This window comes from Somniosus microcephalus, chromosome 17 (genome assembly GCF_052327205.1).
Source record: "Somniosus microcephalus isolate GS21.2 chromosome 17, FLI_Smic_1.0, whole genome shotgun sequence".
Classification (NCBI taxonomy): domain Eukaryota; kingdom Metazoa; phylum Chordata; class Chondrichthyes; order Squaliformes; family Somniosidae; genus Somniosus; species Somniosus microcephalus.
The window spans coordinates 85494518-85517222 of record NC_141003.1 but is presented as its reverse complement, the minus strand read 5'-3'; the positions used below and the strand labels follow the sequence as shown (position 1 = coordinate 85517222).

The window sequence follows — 22705 nt, the reverse complement described above, 5'->3', positions numbered from 1 at the left end:
TGCCTTCCAGCCTATCACAGACCTTCCCCTTTGTTCATTCCTCCCCCCGCACTCTTTCCCTGCCTCTGCACCTGCTTAAAAACCTGTTCCATCTCTAACTTTTTCCAGTTCTGGTGAAAGGTCACCGACCTGAAACGTTAACTCTTGTTTCTCTCTCCACAGATGCTGCCTGACCACCTGAGTATTTCCAACATTTTCTGTTTTATTTGCAATTCTCTGCTGCTGTGAGGGCAGAGCTCAGTCTGTGTCTGTGGGAGGAACAGAGAGAGAGAGAGAGAGAGAAAAAACTCAACACAATAGAAATGCTTTTGTTGAAACCCACAATTCGACGGTTGGCATACAGAATCACTTGGACCTGTATTTCAAAGGAATTATATTCATGTCGCAAATCCAGTGCCTGGAGCAGCAGAAAGAGAATGTACTCTATTAGAATGTAATGTCTTAGAATGTAATCTGTTAGAATGTAATCTGTTAGAATATAATCTGTTAGAATGTAATCTGTTAGAATGTAAAGTATTAGAATGTAATCCGTTAGAATGTAATCTGTTAGAATGTAATCTGTTAGAATGTAATCTGTTAGAATGTAATTGTTAGAATGTAATCTGTTAGAATGTAATGTATTAGAATGTAATCTGTTAGAATGTAATGTATTAGAATGTAATCTGTTAGAATGTAATGTATTAGAATGTAATCTGTTAGAATGTAATGTTAGAATGTATTCTGTTAGAATGTAATTGTTAGAATGTAATGTATTAGAATGTAATCTGTTAGAATGTAATGTATTAGAATGTAATCTGTTAGAATGTAATGTATTAGAATGTAATCTGTTAGAATGTAATCTGTTAGAATGTATTCTGTTAGAATGTAATTGTTAGAATGTAATCTGTTAGAATGTAATGTCTTAGAATGTAATCTGTTAGAATGTAATCTATTAGAATGTAATCTGTTAGAATGTAATCTGTTAGAATGTAATCTTTTCGAATGTAATCTTTTCGAATGCAATCTGTTAGAATGTAATCTGTTAGAATGTACTCTATTAGAATGTAATGTCTTAGAATGTAATCTGTTAGAATGTAATCTGTTAGAATATAATCTGTTAGAATGTAATCTGTTAGAATGTAAAGTATTAGAATGTAATCCGTTAGAATGTAATCTGTTAGAATGTAATCTGTTAGAATGTAATCTGTTAGAATGTAATTGTTAGAATGTAATCTGTTAGAATGTAATGTATTAGAATGTAATCTGTTAGAATGTAATGTATTAGAATGTAATCTGTTAGAATGTAATGTATTAGAATGTAATCTGTTAGAATGTAATCTGTTAGAATGTATTCTGTTAGAATGTAATTGTTAGAATGTAATGTATTAGAATGTAATCTGTTAGAATGTAATGTATTAGAATGTAATCTGTTAGAATGTAATGTATTAGAATGTAATCTGTTAGAATGTAATCTGTTAGAATGTATTCTGTTAGAATGTAATTGTTAGAATGTAATCTGTTAGAATGTAATGTCTTAGAATGTAATCTGTTAGAATGTAATCTATTAGAATGTAATCTGTTAGAATGTAATCTGTTAGAATGTAATCTTTTCGAATGTAATCTTTTCGAATGCAATCTGTTAGAATGTAATCTGTTAGAATGTAATCTGTTAGAATGTAATGTATTAGAATGTAATCTGTTAGAATGTAATCTGTTAGAATGTAATGTATTAGAATGTAATCTGTTAGAATGTAATCTATTAGAATGTAATCTGTTAGAATGTAATCTGTTAGAATGTAATCTGTTAGAATGTAATGTATTAGAATATAATCTGTTAGAATGTAATCTGTTAGAATGTAATGTATTAGAATGTAATCTGTTAGAATGCAATCCGTTAGAATGTAATGTATATTAGAATGTAATGTATTAGAATGTAATCTGTTAGAATGTAATGTGTTAGAATGTAATCTGTTAGAATGTAATGTATTATAATGTAATCTGTTAGAATGTAATCTGTTAGAATGTAATCTGTTAGAATGTAATGTATTAGAATGTAATGTATTAGAAAGTAATGTATTAGAATGTAATCTGTTAGAATGTAATCTGTTAGAATGTAATGTATTAGAATGTAATGTATTAGAATGTAATCTGTTAGAATGCAATGTATTAGAATGTAATCTGTTAGAATGTAATCTATTAGAATGTAATGTATTAGAATGTAATCTGTTAGAATGTAATGTATTAGAATGTAATCTGTTAGAATGTAATATGTTAGAATGTAATCTATTAGAATGTAATCTGTTAGAATGTAATGTATTAGAATGTAATGTATTAGAATGTAATCTATTAGAATTTAATGTATTAGAATGTAATCTGTTAGAATGTAATCTATTAGAATGTAATCTATTAGAATGTAATGTATTAGAATGTAATCTGTTAGAATGTAATCTATTAGAATGTAATGTATTAGAATGTAATCTGTTAGAATGTAATCTGCTGGAATGTAATCTGTTAGAATGTAATGTATTAGAATGTAATCTGTTAGGATGTAATCTGTTAGAATGTAATCTGTTAGAATGTAATGTATTAGAATGTAATGTATTAGAATGTAACCTGTTAGAATGTAATGTATTAGAATGTAATCTGTTAGAATGTAATGTATTAGAATGTAATCTGTTAGAATGTAATGTATTAGAATGTAATGTATTAGAATGTAATGTATTAGAATGTAATCTGTTAGAATGCAATCCGTTAGAATGTAATGTATATTAGAATGTAATGTATTAGAATGTAATCTGTTAGAATGTAATGTGTTAGAATGTAATCTGTTAGAATGTAATGTATTATAATGTAATCTGTTAGAATGTAATCTGTTAGAATGTAATCTGTTAGAATGTAATGTATTAGAATGTAATGTATTAGAAAGTAATGTATTAGAATGTAATCTGTTAGAATGTAATCTGTTAGAATGTAATGTATTAGAATGTAATGTATTAGAATGTAATCTGTTAGAATGCAATGTATTAGAATGTAATCTGTTAGAATGTAATCTATTAGAATGTAATGTATTAGAATGTAATCTGTTAGAATGTAATGTATTAGAATGTAATCTGTTAGAATGTAATATGTTAGAATGTAATCTATTAGAATGTAATCTGTTAGAATGTAATGTATTAGAATGTAATGTATTAGAATGTAATCTATTAGAATTTAATGTATTAGAATGTAATCTGTTAGAATGTAATCTATTAGAATGTAATCTATTAGAATGTAATGTATTAGAATGTAATCTGTTAGAATGTAATCTATTAGAATGTAATGTATTAGAATGTAATCTGTTAGAATGTAATCTGCTGGAATGTAATCTGTTAGAATGTAATGTATTAGAATGTAATCTGTTAGGATGTAATCTGTTAGAATGTAATCTGTTAGAATGTAATGTATTAGAATGTAATGTATTAGAATGTAACCTGTTAGAATGTAATGTATTAGAATGTAATCTGTTAGAATGTAATGTATTAGAATGTAATCTGTTAGAATGTAATGTATTAGAATGTAATGTATTAGAATGTAATGTATTAGAATGTAATCTGTTAGAATGTAATGTATTAGAATATAATCTGTTAGAATGTAATGTATTAGAATGTAATGTATTAGAACGTAATGTATTAGAATGTAATGTATTAGAATGTAACCTGTTAGAATGTAATGTATTAGAATGTAATCTGTTAGAATGTAATGTATTAGAATGTAATCTATTAGAATGTAATCTGTTAGAATGTAATGTATTAGAATGTAATGTATTAGAATGTAATCTATTAGAATTTAATGTATTAGAATGTAATCTGTTAGAATGTAATCTATTAGAATGTAATCTATTAGAATGTAATCTATTAGAATGTAATGTATTAGAATGTAATCTGTTAGAATGTAATCTGTTAGAATGTAATCTGTTAGGATGTAATGTATTAGAATGTAATCTGTTAGAATGTAATCTGTTAGAATGTAATGTATTAGAATGTAATGTATTAGAATGTAACCTGTTAAAATGTAATGTATTAGAATGTAATCTGTTAGAATGTAATGTATTAGAATGTAATGTATTAGAATGTAATCTGTTAGAATTTAATGTATTAGAATGTAATGTATTAGAATGTAATCTGTTAGAATTTAATGTATTAGAATGTAATGTATTAGAATGTAATGTATTAGAATGTAATCTGTTAGAATGTAATGTATTAGAATGTAATGTATTAGAATGTAATGTATTAGAATGTAACCTGTTAGAATGTAATGTATTAGAATGTAATCTGTTAGAATGTAATGTATTAGAATGTAATGTATTAGAATATAATCTGTTAGAATGTAATGTATTAGAATGTAATCTGTTAGAATGTAATCTGTTAGAATGTAATGTATTAGAATGTAATGTATTAGAATGCAATGTATTAGAATGAGTGCAATCCTGCTTACCACGGATGTCTCAATGCTTGTTCACATGTGTAACGTTTGATTGGGTCCTTCTCCATCAAGCGTTTTATAAAATCTTTAGCTGAAAGAGAGGAATAATTGATGAGGATGAGTCATGTGTCCCAAACATAAACTTAAACAAAGGGTATAAAATAATCACTTTCAGTCAAACAGGAAAAAGAAAGGTTTGTTGAAGTATTAGTAACAAGCCTGTTATTGCTTTTATAAGAACATAAGGCACGAGAAAATGTCTAATCTGCCCGTTGAGCCTATTCCATCAACAACAACTTGTATTTATATAGCACCTTTAACGTAGTAAAACGTCCCAAGGTGCTTCACAGGAGCGATTATCAAACAAAATTTGACACCGAGCCACATAAGGGGATATTAGGGCAGATCAAAGAGGTCGGTTTTAAGGAGCATCTTAAAGGAGGAGAGAGAGGTAGAGAGGCGGAGAGGTTTAGGGAGGGAATTCCAGAACCTAGGGCCTCAGCAGCTGAAGGCACGGCCACCAATGGTGCAGCGATTAAAATTGGGGATGCTCAAGAGGCCAGAATTAGAGGAGCGCAGATATCTCGAGGGGGTTGTGGGGCTGGAGGAGGTTACAGAGATAGGGAGGGGCGAGGCCATGGAGGGATTTGAAAACAAGGATGAGAATTTTAAAATCGAGGCCATCCAATGCACCATTCACAACTGCACCTGTTCCAACATTCCTGAAGAGCAGTGGTTACAATGGAAGTTGTTAAGGGGAACTCAATTACCCCCTTCCCCAAACCCGAGTTATGTTGATGCTGACCCTGCAAGCTTTAGAATTTCATCAGCTTGTGAAAATGCTGCAATGCATTTATTTTTTTTAAATGTAGTCGGGTTTAGTAACTGCTTAGTCGAGTGAAAAAACAAAATGGCGGGTGAAAAAAGTGTGAAGAAATTATTTGAGGAACTTTGCTGGTCAGTTTTGCTGGTTATTGAATCATAGAATCATAGAATTATACAACACAGAAGGAGGCCATTCGGCCCATTGTACCTGTGCCGGGTCTATGGTAGAGCTCTCCAATTAGTTTCACTCCCCCGCTCTTTCCCCACAAGCCCTGTAAAGTGTTTCCCCTCAAGTATTTCTCCAATTCCCTTTTGAATGTTATTATTGAATCTGCTTCCACTGCCCTTTCAGGCAGCGCATTCCAGATCACAACAACTCGCTGCGTATTTTATTTCCTCATGTCGCCTCTGGTTCTTTTGCCAATCACCTTAAATCTGTGCCCTCTGGTTATCGACCCATCAGCCACTGGAAACAGTTTCTCTTTATTTACTCTATTAAAACCCTTCATGATTTTGAACACCTCTATCAAATCTCCTCTTAACCTTCTCTGCTCCAAGGAGAACAACCCCAGCTTTTCCAGTCTATCCACGTAACTGAAGTCCCTCATCCCTGGAACCATTCTAGTAAATCTCTTCTGCACCCTCTCTAAGGCCTTGACATCCTTCCTAAAGTGTGGTGCCTAACCAGCTGGGGCCTAACCAATGTTTTATAAAAGACTAGCAGGGGGTGCCCGGCGTTGCCAGGGCAATTTTGGGCCGCGCGGTGTCCCTGCCCGTGTCTGTCCCCTCTCGTTGAGCTCACCAGGGGATCGCGCGGTTGACGGCCGGCAGCTGCAGTTGGCGCGCCCGTTGCGTGTCTGGGGCCTAGCGCTTGAGGCCCGGCTGGGCTGTCGGGGCGAGACGGACCCGAGCTGAGCTCCCCCGCGGGTGGCGCGGTTGACGGTCGGCCGCTGCCGATGACCCGCCCGCTGTGTGGAAACTCACCTGAAGCTCCCGGAGTGGCAATGTGGGGGTTTCTTTTGCTGCTTCTGTCCCTGTGGGGATGGAAAAAATGGCGGCGAAGTTTAGGGAGACTGGAGGATTAGGACCCGCCCGTGACGCACTGATTAGTCAACCATCAGGTGAGTGAACTGTAGGATTGGTCAAGCAGCACGTCACTCAACGCTAATGAGAGGTAGGATTGGTCAACCGGTAATGAGTGGATTTTTGAGGATTTTGTAATGTTTTTTGTATACTGTCCAAACAATTTTTGTCTGATGAAAAAGTAAATACGCCTACGAGAGTCCCCTAACGATAAGGTTTCTTTCGATATAACATACGTGTAGGTACGCTCTATAACTTTTGATTGTATAGCCGGACAGACAGAAAGACAGAGAGACAGACAGAGAGACAGACAGAGAGACATACTAGCATAACTTCCTTGCCTTTGTACTCTATGCCTTATTAATAAAACCAAGGATCCCGTATGCTTTTTAACAGCCTTCTCGACTTGTCCTGCCATCTTCAATGATTTGTGTACATACATCCCCAGGTCTCGCTGTTCCTGCACCCCCTTTAAAATTGTACCCGTTAGTTTATATTGCCTCTCCTCATTCCTCTACCAAAACATATCACTTCAGAATGGTAGCTTTGAAAAAAAATTGGGGATCTGAATGCTTGGTTTGCTGCTAGTTACTTGTTTCTCATAGTTGGCTATTTTATGATTGCTTACATTTAAAGAAAGACTTGCATTTCTATAGCGCCTTTCAAGACCTCAGGACATCCCAAAGCACTTTACAGCCAATGAAATACATTTGAAGTGTAGTCACTGTTGTAATATAGGAAATGCAGCAGCCAATTTGCACACAGCAAGCTCCCACAAACAGCAATGTGATAATGACCAGGTAATCTGTTTTAGTGATGTTGATTGAGGGATAAATATTGGCCAGGACACCGGGGAGAACTCCCTGCTCTTCTTCGAAATAGTGCCATGGGATCTTTTACGTCCACCTGAGAGAACTGAAGGGGCCTCGGTTTAACGTCTCATCTGAAAGACGGCACCTCTGACAGTGCAGCGCTCCCTCAGCACTGCACTGGGAGTGTTAGTCTAGATTTTTGTGCTCAAGTTCTACTGGAGTGGGACTTGAACCCACAACTTTCTGACTCAGAGGTGAGAGTGCTGCCCACTGAGTCACATGACTAATTTAGTTAATTAACTTGGCGGTCGTTTCAGCGAATTGCTAATTTTTGGACCATGTGTGACACTTTGAGGTACGCGGTCCTGAAGTGTAGGACGTGTGAGGTGTGTTGGTACGACACCTTAGACATGGTGGACATACGATAGACTAGTTTGCAGTTCAGTTTTCATTGCCCTTTAAATGGTACTGACTTGTGCCTCTTTGAGAATTTTACACTTTAGGGCAGGTTTTCTTCTCCAGTGCTGGTTTTAATGGTTTACAACCATCCCCATAATGGTTTAAAAGTAGAAAGGAAGACGAATGGCTTACCACATTTCAAGGCACTTTACATACAATTCATGTTGCTCTGGGATGCGGTGGCTGTTGTTATATAGTTAGCTATTGTCATGTGGGGAAATACAGCAACAATTTCACACATAGCAAGGTTCACAAATAGAAATGAGATGAATAATCGTCAATCTGTTTTTGGTGGTGTTAAGAGGGGAGTGTACTCCCAGGGTTTCCAACACCGGCCATCCCATGGACTCAGTAAGATTGACAATTAGTGCAAAAGTAGGGACATTTAATTTTATACTGTACGGAAACTGCGCAAATTCATTTTACATAAGACACTTACAGCCAGAGAAAGAAAGAAAGAAAGAACATAAGATCATAAGAAATAGGAGCGGGGGCGGCCATTCGGCCCTTCGAGCCTGCTCCGTCATTCAATAAGATCATGGCTGATCTTCTACCTCATCTCCACTTTCCTGCCCTACCCCCATATCCCTTGATTCTCCTAATATCCAAAAATCTATCGATCTCTGTCTTGAATATACTCAACGACTGCGCCTCCACAGCCCTCTGGGGTAGAGAATTCCAAAGATTCACCACCCTCTGAGTGAAGACATTTCTCCTCATCTCAGTCTTGAATGGACGACCCCTTATTCAGAGACTGTGACCCCCTGGGTCTAGACTCCCCAGCCAGGGGAAACCACCTCCCTGCATCTATCCTGTCAAGCCCTGTAAGAATTATGTTATGTTTCAATGAGACTTGCATACATATAGCGCCTTTCACGACCTCCGGACATCCCAAAGCGCTTTACAGCCAATGAGGTACTTTTTGAAGTGTAGTCACTGTTATAATGTGGGAAACGCGGCAGCCAATTTGCACACAGCAAGCTCCCACAAACAGCAAGGTGATAATGACCAGATAATCTGTTTTTGTTATGTTGATTGAGGGATAAATATTGGCCCCAGGACACCAGGGATAACTCCCCTGCTCTTCTTCAGGGGTATTCGATATTCAGGAAAGATAGGCAAAAAGGAAAGGGAGGTGGGGTAGCATTACTGGTTAAAGAAGGGATTAACACAATTGTAATGAAGGATATTAGCTCTGATGATGTGGAATCTGTATGGGTAGAATTGAGAAATACTAAGGGGAAAACAACGTTAGTGGGAGTGGTTTATAGACCTCCAAACAGTAAGGCGGAGGTTGGGTATGGCATTAAAAGGGAAATTAAAGAAGCGTGCAATAAGGGCACAGAGTCATCATGGGTGACTTTAATCTATATATAGATTGGGCTAACCAAATTAGTAACAACACTGTGGAGGAGGAATTCCTGGAGTGTTTACGGGATGGTTTCCTGGACCAATATGTCGAGGAACCAACCAGAGATCAGGCCATCTTAGACTGGGTATTATGTAATGAGAAAGGATTAATTAGCAATCTTGTTGTACGAGGCCCCTTGGGTCGGAGCGATCATAATATGATTGAATTCTTCATTAAGATGGAGAATGAAGTAGTTGACTCAGAGACTAGGGTCCTCAAGTTAAATAAAGGAAACTACGATGGTCTGACGAGCGAGTTGGGTAGGATTGATTGGAGAATGGCACTCAAAGGGTTGATGGTGGATAGGCAATGGCAAACATTCAAAGGCCGAATGGATGAGCTACAGAATTTGTTCATCCCAGTTTGGCATAAAAATAAAACAAAAAAGGTGACTCAACCGTGGCGAACAAGGGAAATTAGGGATAGCATAAGATCCAAGGAGAGGACATATAAATTGGCCAGAAAAAGCAATAATCCTGAGGATTGGGAGCAGTTTAGGATTCAACAAAGGAGGACAAAGGGATTAATTAAGAAAGGGAAAATAGAATATGAGAGTAAGCTTGCAGGGAACATAAAAACTGACTGTAAAAGCTTTTATAGATATGTGAAGGGAAAAAGATTGGTGAAGTCAAGCGTAGGTCCCTTGCAGTCAGAATCAGGGCAATTTATAATGGGGAACAAAGAAATGGCAGACCAACTAAATACATATTTTGGTTCTGTCTTCACAAAGGAGGACACAAATAACCTCCCAGAGATGCCGGGGAACATAGGGTCTGATGAAAGGGTGGAACTGAAAGAAATCAGTATTTGTAGGGAAATGGTGTTAGGAAAATTGATGGGACTGAAGGCCGATAAATCCCCAGGGCCTGATATTCTACATCCCAGGGTACTTAAGGAAGTGGCCCTAGAAATAGTAGATGCATTGCTGGTCATCTTCCAGAACTCGATAGATTCTGGAACAGTACCCATGGATTGGAGGGTAGCTAATGTTACCCCACTATTCAAAAAAGGTGGTAGAGAAAAAACGGGGAATTATAGACCGGTAAGCCTGACATCGGTAGTGGGGAAAATGCTAGAGTCCATTATAAAAGATGTAATAGCAGAGCACTTGGAAAGCAGTGACAGGATCGGACAAAGTCAACATGGATTTACAAAAGGTAAATCATGCTTGACTAATCTACTGGAATTTTTTGAGGATGTAACTGGTAAAATAGATAAGGGAGAACCAGTGGATGTGGTGTATTTGGACTTTCAGAAGGCTTTCGATAAGGTCCCGCATAAGAGATTAGCGTGCAAAATTAAGGCATTGGGATTGGGGGCAAGGTATTGACTTGGATAGAGAACTGGTTGGCGGACAGAAAGCAAAGAGTTGGAATAAACAGGTCGTTTTCCGAGTGACAGGCAGTGACTAGTGGGGTACCGCAAGGATCGGTCCTAGGACCCCAGCTGTTCACAATATATATTAATGATCTGGACGAGGGAATTGGATGTAATATCTCCAAATTTGCAGACGACACAAAGCTGGGTGGGAGGGTATGCTGTGAGGAGGATGTCATGAAACTCCAGTACGATTTGGACAGGTTGGGTGATTGGGCAGATGCATGGCAAATGCACTATAATGTGGATAAATGTGAGGTTATCCACTTTGGTGGCAAAAACAGGAAGGCAGATTATTATTTGAATGGCAATAGATTGGGAGAAGGGGAAGTGCAAAGAGACCTGGGTGTTCTTGTGCACCAGTCGCTGAAGGTAAGCATGCAGGTGCAGCAGGCGGTTAAGAAGGCAAATGGTATGTTGGCCTTCGTAGCAAGAGGGTTCGAGTACAGGAACAAGGATGTCTTGCTACAGTTGTACAGGGCCTTGGTGAGACCGCACCTTGAGTATTGTGTGCAGTTTTGGTCGCCTTATCTGAGGAAGGACATTCTTGCCATGGAAGGAGTGCAGCGAAGATTCACCAGGCTGATACCTGGGATGGCAGGAATGACGTATGAGGAGAGATTGTGTCGATTGGGCTTATACTCACTGGAGTTTAGAAGATTGAGAGGGGCTCTCATCGAAACCTATAAAATTCTGTCAGGCCTTGACAGACTAGATACAGGAAGGATGTTTCTGATGGCCAGGGAGTCCAGAACCAAGGGTCATAGTCTAAGGATAAGGGGTAAGCCATTTAGGACTGAAATGAGGAGGAATTTCTTCACCCAGAGAGTGGTGAACCTGTGGAATTCTCTGCCACAGAGGGCAGTGGAGGCCAGTTCATTAAATATATTCAAGAAAGAGTTGGATATATTTCTTAAGGCTAAAGGGATCAAGGGATATGGGGAGAAGGCAGGGACAGGGTACTGAATTTGGATGATCAGCCATGATATTGAATGGCGGAGCAGGCCCGAAGGGCCGAATGGCCTACTCCTGCTCCTATCTTCTATGTTTCTATGTTTCTTCGAAATCGTGCCATGGGATCTTTTACGTCCACCTGAGAGAGCAGACGGGGCCTCGGTTTAACGTCTCATCCGAAAGACGGCACCTCGGACAGTGCAGCACTCCCTCAGTACTGCACTGGAGTGTCAGCCTGGGTTTTTGGGCTCAAGTCTCTGGAGAGGGATTTGAACCCACGACCTTCTGACTCAGAGGTGAGAGTGCTGCCAACTTTTAGCTCATCAATGTTGGCTTAGTTGAGTCCCTGATCTCCAGCCTCAATGCTTAGGGTTTTCCCGGGATGGGGGATGGGGGCGGAAAGAAAATGATTGGAGAGTGGTGACACAGTTGCTATCCTGTGCCCCCTGCTGGCTGGCTGAAGAGCAGCATTGACCAAACGGTGGAAGCGAGTCATTCACCGGGCCCGTTGATCTCAGGACGTGTACAACCCAATGAATAAAGGAGAAAATGGTGGGAGACTTTCATGCTCTCAAAACAAGACATATTTTCTGTTAGTGACAACTCAGTTGCCCCAACTTGGTCTTCTTTTCTTAAGTGTTGGCACATTTCTCGTGTGCAAGGAACTGCAAAAACTTTCAATTATCATTGGCAAAGCAAAAGAGAATATTATGAAATGCTTTTGCAAAATCAGGCCCGTTGCCTGTGAATAAACCTGCCAAACAACTGTTTTGCTTTAATTTCAAGGCTGTATTTATCTTTTTCAGTATTAACACATAACTCTACGCCTTGGCAGTTGTAAGTTTTGGCAGCGATTATTGGTCTTCTCCGTATTGTAAAAATAGAAAATCCTCTCAGCAGTTTGGATTGAGAGACGCAAACTGAGAATTACACCGAGATAGTTCCCAGCAGCAAACTCTGAGTAGAAAAACACATTATCCAACCATGACGCTCTTGTTTACCATTTTGGGCGATTTACCAACTCACCCTGGAGGCAAGACATCCACAGTAGAAGTGGCAGGAAAATTGTTGGAGCGGGGGCGGGAACAAATGGAATAAAAAGCTAGTATCCATAATGGTGACCATAAAACTACCAGATTGTGGTAAAAACCCATCTGGTTCACTAATGTCCATTTAGGGAAGGAAATCTGCCGTCCTTACCCGGTCTGGCCTAAGTGTGACTCCAGACCCATTTTAATTCACCGCTCCATTCCCACTCAGACCTCACTGTCCTTGGCCTCTTGCATTGTTCCACGGAAGCTCAACGTAAACTCGAGGAACAGCACCTCATCTTCCGATTAGGCACTTTGCAGCCTTCCAGACTCAATATCGAGTTCAACAATTTCAGATCATAACCTCGGCCCCTATTACATTTTTACTTATATATTTTTTTTCCACCCCTTGTTTTGGGTCTTCCCTTCCCCCCCCTTCCTCTTTTTTTTTTCTCTCTCCCACATGGCAGCTGTCTCCCATCCTGCCAGTACACTTCACACCTAATCTGAGTCGTCTTTTGTCTCCACTGTCCTATTATCATCTCGTCTGGTTTTGAATACCTCTTAATGTCTCTTTACTTCTTTTGTTCTCTCCCAGCCCTGCCTTCGATCTATTTAATTTCCTTTCCAGTTTTGAAAAAGGGTTTTGACCCGAAACGTCGACTATAATTTCTCTCCACGGATGTTGCCTGGCCTGCTGAGTTTTTCCAGCATTTTCTGTTGTCATTTCGGATTTCCAGCATCTGCAGTATTTTGCTATCCCACAGCAATGTGGTTGACTCTTAACTGCCCTCTGCCACTCAGTTGTATTCAAGAAGGTGGCTCACCACCAACCTTCTCAAGGGGCAATTAGCGACGGGCAATAAAATACTGGCCTTGCCGGCGACGCCCACATCCCGTGAATGAATAAAATTTTATAAAATTAAAGAGAAAAATTAAGAAATTATTCATAACAAAATACGGGGAAAAAAGGGTAAAAAGACATGGGCTTATCACCGTTAGACACAGGATGCCTATTGGATGTAGCATTTAGGGATAATGGCCTAGAAATTCACTATGGCCCCGCCAGCTGGCTAGCGCCCAAAAGTTAGCGCTGGGCGCGGAGCCAGTTGCGACCGTCAGATATTCAGTTTTTGCGCCCCAAGTCGGAACCGGGCGCTATTCCAGGGTGTGCCCGCCCCGCTTGGGGCGCTGAAACTGAATTTCAGCGCTCTAGGCGCTGCTGCGCCACCTGCTGCGGAGCAGCAGGCTGCGGTACTGCAGGCCGCCTCCTTCTCTTAAGGGGGAGGTGCCTGCCACGGGGAGATCGCCGCTGGATAGTGCCGGCAAATGAGCCCGGCACCACGGAAAGCAGCCGGCAATGCCGCGGGGGGGGGGGTGGAGGAGGCCGGGGAAGGAGGTGCGGGCAGGCGGCCGCCGAAAAAGCGGCCGGCCGCACCTCCACCTTAAAGCGCCCCACTAAGGCTACAGTACGGCCCCGTTTTCTGGTCGCTGTTTGCGGCCGCTGTGGAAGAGGCGGCCGCAACTAAATATGGGGATCGGGCCGGTACCGGGGCACTGCGCACACCGATGACGTCATCGGTGCCGGCGCAGCGCTAACGGCTACCGCCGCCATTACCGCTGCGCTGAATATCAGCGCAACCTCCTGTATTGGCGCAGAAGCCCTCTTTAGGCGGTAACTGGCCGCAAAGCTGCCGGCGCCTTAATGAATTTCTAGGCCAATGTCTGTTAGTGCGACCATTTTATTGCTTAACAACTCAGCTCCCATACATTTTAATAAATTGTTCTCATCCTTTGCCATCTCACAGGGATGAGAGTCTGAGTGAGCACTACTGGGTATTAGAACCCGAAACTTTCTACCCTCTGATAATCAACCAACTGAGCTACCCCAGCCCTTGAGGAACAGAAGGAATGAGAAAGGAATATAAGGAAGCAAAAATGACAATGGAAAGAGCTGGCAATCTCACCCCACCACCCCACCCTCACCCCCCGCCCCCTCATTTTCTCAACAAGGTGGCCAGTCTTCATGGTCAGCCATGGGCCAGCACAGCCAAGTTCTCATCCAACAGTCACACACATGCATTTTCCAATAAGTGTCACTGGACAGCAGTCAGGAGTGGAAGCTCTTGCTGATTTCTCCTCTCCCTAGCTCGGGGGCACTGATGCCAGTTGTGGTACCCTTGCAGTGGACTTGAGATCAGCTACTGCAGCACGGACCGGGGACTGGGCTGGGGTGGAAGGAGGTTTCCATCCGTCCGCACGAGTGCGGTGGATCAGGCCCCGAAGAATTCCAGGGCCAGGGTCATTATCCAGTGACTCCTGTTGAAAAGTACAAGTGTGGTGACATCAGGACTGGATTGGGTTGAGCTGTGACATGTAGGTGAATAATCATTGGCACTTACTGTCTGGACTCGTACATGAAGAATTTTTCCTCTTTTAAGAATTGAAGCAAATATTTCTTTCTATCGCATTACCCAAAGGCCTTGAAATTACACTGTGAAGAATTCTAGCATTGAAACGGTTAAAACAGTTACATGCAACTTCTTTACCTGCTGAAATAAATAGGCTAATGCTTCTGTTAAAATAGCAGGAAAAGCAGTTTATATGACCATGCTAAGTGTGAGAAGTGTTTGTATGCTAATATTCACACAATGTAGTTTCAAGGCAAGAAGTTTCAGTGGGTATGGCTGCTGGTGCTCATACTACTAGCTACATCAACACTACAGCTACAAGAGAGCAGTGGCTTTGTACTGGGTGTCAGCTGTGGCTCAGTGGGTAGCACACTCACCTTGACTGAATAAAGAAGGTTGATGGGTTCAAGTCCCACTCCAGAGGAACTTGAGCGCATAAAGCTAGACTAACATCCAATGCAGTACTGAGGGAGTGTTGCACTATTGGCGGTGCCATCCTTCAGATGAGATGTTAAACAGAGACCCTGTTTCCTCTCTCAGATGGATGTAAAAGATATTTTGAAAGAAGAGTTGGGGAGTTATCCCTGGGGCCAATATTTATCCCTCAATCAACATCACTAAAACAGGTTATCTGGTCATTATCACATTTTTGTGGGAGCTTGCTGTGCGAATTGGCTGCCGTGTTTCCCACATTACAACAGTGACTACACTTCAAAAAGTACTTCATTGGCTGTAAAGTGCTTTGAGACGTCCGGTGGTCGTAAAAGGCGCTATAGAAATGCAAGTCTTTCTTTCTTCTTTCTTTCCACATAAGGATCAATTAGGGCAAATGACCAAAAGCTTGGTCAAAGAGGTAGGTTCTAAGAAGCATCTTAAAGGAGGAGAGAGAGGTAGCGAGGCGGAGAGGTTTAGGGAGGGAATTCCAGAGTTTAGGGCCTAGGCAGCTGAAGGCACGGCCACCAATGGTGGAGCGATTATAATCAGGATGCTCAAGAGGCCAGAATTGCGAGAGCGCAGATATCTCGGGGGATTGTGGAGATGGAAAAGATAACAGAGAAAGGGAGGGGCAAGGCCATGGAGGGATTTGAAAACAAGGATGAGAATTTTGAAATTGGGCCGTTGCTCAACCGGGAGCCAGTGTAGGTCAGTGAGCACAGGGGTGATGGGTGAACGGGACTTGGTGCGAGTTAGGACACGGGCAGCCAAGTTTTGGATGACCTTAAGGTTACGTAGGGTGGAATGTGGGCGGCCGGCCAGGAGTGCGTTGGAATAGTCAAGTCTAGAGGTAACAAAGGCATGGATGAGGGTTTCAGCAGCGGATGAGCTGAGGCGGGGCGGAGACGGGCGATGTTACGGAGGTGGAAAAAGGCGGTCTTAGTTATGCTGCGGATATGTGGTCAGAAGCTCGTTTCAGGATCAAATATGACACCAAGGTTGCGAACAGTGTGGTTCAGCCTCAGACAGATGCTAGGGAAAGGGATGGAGTCGGTGGCTAGGGAACGGAGTTTGTGGCGGGGACCGAAAATAATGGATTCGGTCTTCCCAATATTTAGTTGGAGGAAATTTCAGCTCATCCAGAACTCAAGCAGTCTGACAATTTAGAGACCGTGGCGGGGTCGAGAGAAGAGGTAGTGAGGTAGAGCTGGATGTAGAAATGTGGCCTTGCCAGCATTGCCTGCATTATGAGAACAAATTTTTAAAAGGTGCCCTTCAACATACCAGATTCGGAGATGTCATCCCAGTATGGACAGTCAAACTCATATTCTGCCTTTAATATCTGTTCAAACAGTCTGGAGTCATTTTCATCATAAAATGGAGGATAGCCACATAACCTGAGGGGAGATATATAGAAAATAAAATAGTTAATAACAATAGTGTAAATTGTGCAGGTTTACTTACTAGATATCTTTCTCAAACAAAATAATTAAACAATGATATGGTTGCTGAAACTAAAAGGCAGAGAATCTTTGGTGCAGAAAAGCGCCAGGAAGCTGGTCGCTGGTGCCGGAGAGCTGTGCCATGAGGAAAGAATAGAAAAACTCGGACCCTCAGGGCGCCAGCAAGAGGAAACCTAACAAGAGACACCATCCTGACTTGGAGGTATATCACCGTCCCTTCATCGTCGCCGGGTCGAAATCCTGGAACTCCCTCCCTAACAGCACTGTGGGAGCACCTTCACCACACGGACTGCAGCGGTTCAAGAAGGCGGCTCACCGCCACCTTCTCAAGGGGCAACTGGGGATGGGCAATAAATGCCGGCCTTGCCAGCGACGCCCAGATCCCGTGAATGAATAAATTTTTAAAAAATACAAGATACTAAATGTAATAGAAAAGTTGAATCCAGATGACTCTTTCAAGTTAAGCCACAACTGCAGGACAACGGGACATCGTTACGAACCGGTAAACGCTAAGTTCAGGATTGATGTCAAATATTACTTTACGCAAAAAGTGACCAATATCGTGAATGGTCTACAAGGTAGGGTCGTGGGGACCAAACGTCTGGAAGCATCAAGAGGCAGTTGGGTGCTGTAATGGGGACCCGGAACTTTCCATGGAAAGATGAGCTACCTCAGCCAACTGACGTCCGTAATTTGCGATTTTTCTAGAACCGTGAACAGGAACGAACTTCAAGTAAACTCTATCGAAGGCAGTAGATCAGCCAACTGCGGTCTCCTTTCAGGTAGGCAGGTGCCAAATTCTCCCCTGTATTAATAAATTGTCTGCCTCTGCTTTAGTGATTATCTGCCTGGGCGGTAAGACCCTCATTTAAATATTTTAATTTACTGCTGGTGGTATCTAGAAATTTAAAACCTGAAAAAAAATTGGAAATGTCACTTTACCTGGAATCTTGCCCTGTGAGGTGTTTATGAGCCAACAGAATATAGACAAGTTAAGTAGCTGAAGCAGATTTGAGGGCAGCTTTCATTTCTTCTCATGCAATGATGGAATATGGGGAGCTGGCGATGATCACTATTGACCCTTCCCGATGAATATAAATGGTTGGAAGAAGCAGTAAAGTCGTACATTGCTTCCTCCTGGCACGTATTGGAACAGCTATCTGTAAATGGGTCAAGGTGCCACTCACGGTGGCCTTGTCAGCGATGCCCACGTCCCAGGAACGAATAAAAAAGTGAAAATTTCCACGATGTTGCGACAAGTTCAGAGCTGCTTGTCCTGTGAATCTATTTGCCACGGTCTGGGTGAATTTGGCTATTGCCCAGCTGAGCCACTGGGTGGCGTGTTTCAGGATCTACAACAGGACTGTAGCCCCAGAGCAAAACTTGGGGCGCGAAGTCAAAGATGTGTGAAAAGTTAGCGGCTAACATTTTCAAACATTTGAGAAATTCCCATTTTTTGCTCCAAGAGGGAAGTGGAGCGCGAAATCAAGAGCTCCCCTTGCCCCTTGGAGCGCAGGAGGCGGGGAACGTCCGGGGGCGATCCGGGGCGATGTGCTTGGGAGAGATTAGGTCGACTCGGCCTGTCTTCACTAGAGTTTAGAAGAATGAGAGGGGATCTCATTGAAACGTATAATATTCTGACTGGGCTAAACAGACTGGATGTAGGGGGAGGATGTTTCCCCTGGCTGGGGGGTCTAGGACGAGGGGTCACAGTCTCAGGATAAGGGGTAGGACATTTAGGACTGAGATGAGGAGAAATGTCTGCACTCAGGGTGGTGAACCTGTGGAATTCTCTACCACAGAAGGCTGTGGAGGCCAAGTCACTGAATATATTTAAGAAGGAGATAGATAGATTTCTAGACACAAAAGGCGTATGGGGAGAGAGCGGGAATATGGTATTGAGATAGAGGATCAGCCATGATCATATTGAATGGCGGAGCAGGCTCGAAGGGCCGAATGGCCGACTCCTGCTCCTATTTTCCTATGATTCTATGTGTTGTGTATGTACCTTTAAGGGAATAACTGGTCTCAGACTGCAGTACCGGCAGTGACCACCCCTGTATAAAAGGCCCTAGCAGGCTTCTGTAGTTTCAGTTTCCAGGTTGTCTCCATTCAGTAAAGACTTGTTATAATCAACTCCTGCAGTCCGTGTATCAATTATACACGGACATAATACTGGCGACGAGGATGGGATGGCCAGCACATGGCGAACCACTGCTGCCAGCATTCTCGCCGAGAAGAGAACAGCTGTCAGTGTGCAGAGGAACCTTGATGTGTGGATCCAGAGTAGTAATTCCACCCAAATTGAAGGATAGAGTGCTCAATGAGCTTCATGAGGGTCATCTGGGAGGGGTAAAAATGAAGAACTTAGCCAGAGCGTTTGTGTGGTGGCCGGGAATCGATAGAGAAATCGAAGAGATGACCAAGAGCTGTACAGGATGCCAGAAGGTCCAAAACGCCCCACCACAAGCCCCTCTACATCCATGGGAGTGGCCCTCATCTCCATGGCAAAGGGTGCACATTGATTTTGCTGGTCCCTTTATGGACTCAATGTTTTTAATTGCGGTGGATGCACATTCAAAGTGGCCAGAGGTAATAAAAATGTCCTCAACCACCACAGAAAAAACTATCACAGTCTTACGAACCATATTCGCCAGGAATGGGCTGCCTGAACAGATTTGCTCTGACAATGGACCACAGTTTGTGTCTGAAGAGTTCCGGAGGTTCTTAAAGAACAATGGTGTTAAGCATTACACATCCGCCCCATATCATCCAGCCACTAATGGATTGGCCGAGAGGTTTGTTCAAACATTCAAGAAGGCTATCAAGGCAATGTGTAATGAAGATATACCCCTACAACACAAGGTGGATAACTTCTTGTTTGCCTACCGGAATGCGACACATGCGGTTACCAACCAAACTCCAGCCATGATGTTCTTCAATCGAAGACTACGATGCCGCTTGGATTTGGTTAAGCCAAACGTCAGAAGAGATGTGGAGAACAGGCAGTTTCAGAATATGAATGAAAGACCGACCAGGAGTTTTAAGATAGGTCAACCAGTTTTGGCCCGGGACTACCGCACAGAGAAATGGCAGCCAGGAACGATCTGTACACGGCAAGGACCTCTAATGTATACCGTGGACGTTGGAGAGAGCATTGTAAGATGCCATGCTGACCAGATTCTAGAGTCACTGGAAAACGTCAACTCCACACCACGATCTGATACACCTGGCGATGAAACCGAAGTACCAATTGCATCTACCGCAGAATCGGTGATATTGGAAGCAGACGAACCAAACAACGACATTGATCCCGACTCAACCTTGCCAGAAGAACCTGATATCCCAAAGAGGCGTTATCCAGACAGAATCAGGAAGCCTCCTCAAAGACTGAACTTATAATTGCTTAACTTCAACCAATGTATCTAGCAACCGTAATTGTAATTGTAATTAGTTATTATTTAGTTGTTAAATGAATGTTATGTACTGTTTATCTAAAAGGGGAGGAATTGTTGTGTATGTACCTTTAAGGGAATAACTGGTCTCAGACTGCAGTACCGGCAGTGACCACCCCTGTATAAAAGGCCCTAGCAGGCTTATGTAGTTTCAGTTTCCAGGTTGTCTCCATTCAGTAAAGACTTGTTATAATCAACTCCTGCAGTCCGTGTATCAATTATACACGGACATAATACTATGCTTAAAGGAAAGGGCTCCCCGCTACGAGCTCTGCATTTTTTTTGTGGCATCTGCTGTGGGAGTGCCGCGCGATCAGCCCGATCAAACTGAGTGCCGGGCGATTGTTTTTCATGTCGGCCGGCCACCGTGCCTTTAAAATGGGATAACAATGGACGCCAATTTGACAGAACTACTTTTCTAACCATGTTTGGAATTAAATTATGAAGCAATTTTCTGATTGGAAAAAAAATGTTAAAATTGAAGGTATGAAACACAGTAATAATACTCACTGCCTTTAATGGCCTGACCAAAAGTCAATTCTTCCGGCAGATGGAAAAATATTTCATTTTCATTCAGTCTCTAACCAGTCCAAGCCACACAATCAAGTCCATCAGTTTGCACTGACAACAACCACTAATTTTACACACTTTTTCGGCCTTGATAGCCATCCGGTTTCCATGGTTTAAACAGAGAACACACTGGCTGTGTTAACTCCAAAACCTTCAACCATTTCCATCCAGTTATTCAATAAGCGGCCCCAACCTTGCACCACACATCGGATAATTATTATTAGCTGAATGCGGCGTCCTCAGGCTCCCAGCGTACATCTTCAATATCTGCTGCGCTCCGGTGCAAGTCCTGCACAGCCTGACCGCCGGCGGGATGGTGTCTTGGATCACTCCCCCGCCCGACGAAGGATAGACGGAGGATAGACACGGATAAATATGGGTCAGGAATTAAATTTGAGGAGACACAACGTAGCGACAGTAACTTACTGGATCGCAGATGTTCCTCATTCCATTTCAAACTCTTTTTGTAACTCTAGAATTTCTTAATCGTGGGAAAATACTTTTTGTTCTTTAAAGTTTATGGGTGGTCTGAGAAGATTCAAATGAACATAACTAATGGAGACACAGCAGAAACTCAATTACTGCCCATGATGGAGCCAATCCTTCCAACCAAGGGTGGAAATTGGCAGATAATTGAGAGTTCCTTTATACTTGGTGTGATACAGTGAGTTTTTATTTTCTGATTGGTCCAGTCTAATCAAGTGCCCAGCAGGTGCAGATAAGACCCATTGGGGGGGTGGGGGAGGAATTCGGTATCGACCATATTGAGGCGCTAACATTGGCTGGCCGCAAAATTTAGCACCCGGTGCAAATTAGCGCCGGCAAGCACGAAATTCGTCTCCAGCGCCCCTGAAGGTGATTGGAGCGCTAAATCAAGCGCTACACACTTTTCTTAGGGCGCTAACATCAGGGAACGGGGCGCTACCTCAGAGCGCTACTCAAGCTCAGGCGCTGTCAATTACCTTGTACTCAGACAGACTGGCGCCTTCCAGTTCTTAAAGGGGAGGCTCCATCATGCTGCACAGCCTCACCCTGATCATTGCTGCTTTTGACCTGGGCCTACAAGGAGGTGCAATTCTTCAACCAGGAATATCAAGGCTGCTCAGAGGCCCAGGGAGAGAGCTCGCCGGTTCAGCGACCAGGCATTGGAGGCTCTGGTTGTGGCTGTGGAACAAACAGGAAGCGCACGCCTTTAAATAGCGCTCCTCCAGCTCCCAGCCGACTGCAAACCGTCCCTCTCTACCTGTCGTTCCTAGCGCCAGGCGCTGAGGCAGGGGGCGAGAATCAATTTCCGGTCCGGGGCGCTAGCGGGGCGGTGCACGCTTGGATGACATCACGATCTCCGGGCGCAGGTAGTATTTAGCGCCACCGCAAAATGGCAGTTGAATTTCGAAGGCGGCGCTAAATTCGCCGCGCACGGGCGGTAAATCGTTAGCGCCCTCCCGGAGGTGCTAACGGGAGGCGCTAACCAACTGAATTTTTCCCCTCTGGCTTTTCCATTTTAAAAATGAAATATTTTTAATGAAGCCTTGTTTCCAACTGATCGCCTGACCCAATACTAAATATCAGAGCTGCACAGATTGTACATTCTACCAGGTAGTGGACATTCAGACAAAAACAATTTATCCTTTATATGAAGAAAGGACCCAGAGTCTGTGAAAGATCAATTGAAAATGCTTCATTGCATTTTAGTTCGTTTTTTTTAAACTAAGCTGCAAATCCCACAAAAATTCTTGTGGCTAATGAAGAGTGGAAATAATATGGATGCGGATAATCAGGGTTGCTATAATTACTGACACACTAAATCTAAACTTTCTTGCAAAATTCAGTAAGTAATGAGTGAAATCACTGAGAGTACATGTTACTTATAAAAATCCAAGTGACGGCTCCCATGAAAGCTTAATGAGTAATGAGACGGGGCTAAGGGATCCCACAATCAACGGGTCAGATCAAAGCTCTGCAGTCCTGCCACATCCAGT

At 42.3% G+C, this 22705-nt stretch overlaps 1 protein-coding gene across 1 annotated transcript in view; it reads right to left on the bottom strand.

Moving 5' to 3' along the window:
* Positions 1-22705, bottom strand: part of camk1da (calcium/calmodulin-dependent protein kinase 1Da) — a 694020-nt gene that overhangs the window by 74252 nt on the left and 597063 nt on the right. The window contains exons 7-8 of the mRNA XM_086010788.1: positions 16523-16635; positions 4453-4531 (exon numbers count right to left, since the gene is read on the bottom strand). Coding sequence (XP_085866914.1) covers positions 4453-4531; positions 16523-16635 — 192 coding nt within the window. The remainder of the gene's footprint in view (positions 1-4452; positions 4532-16522; positions 16636-22705) is intronic.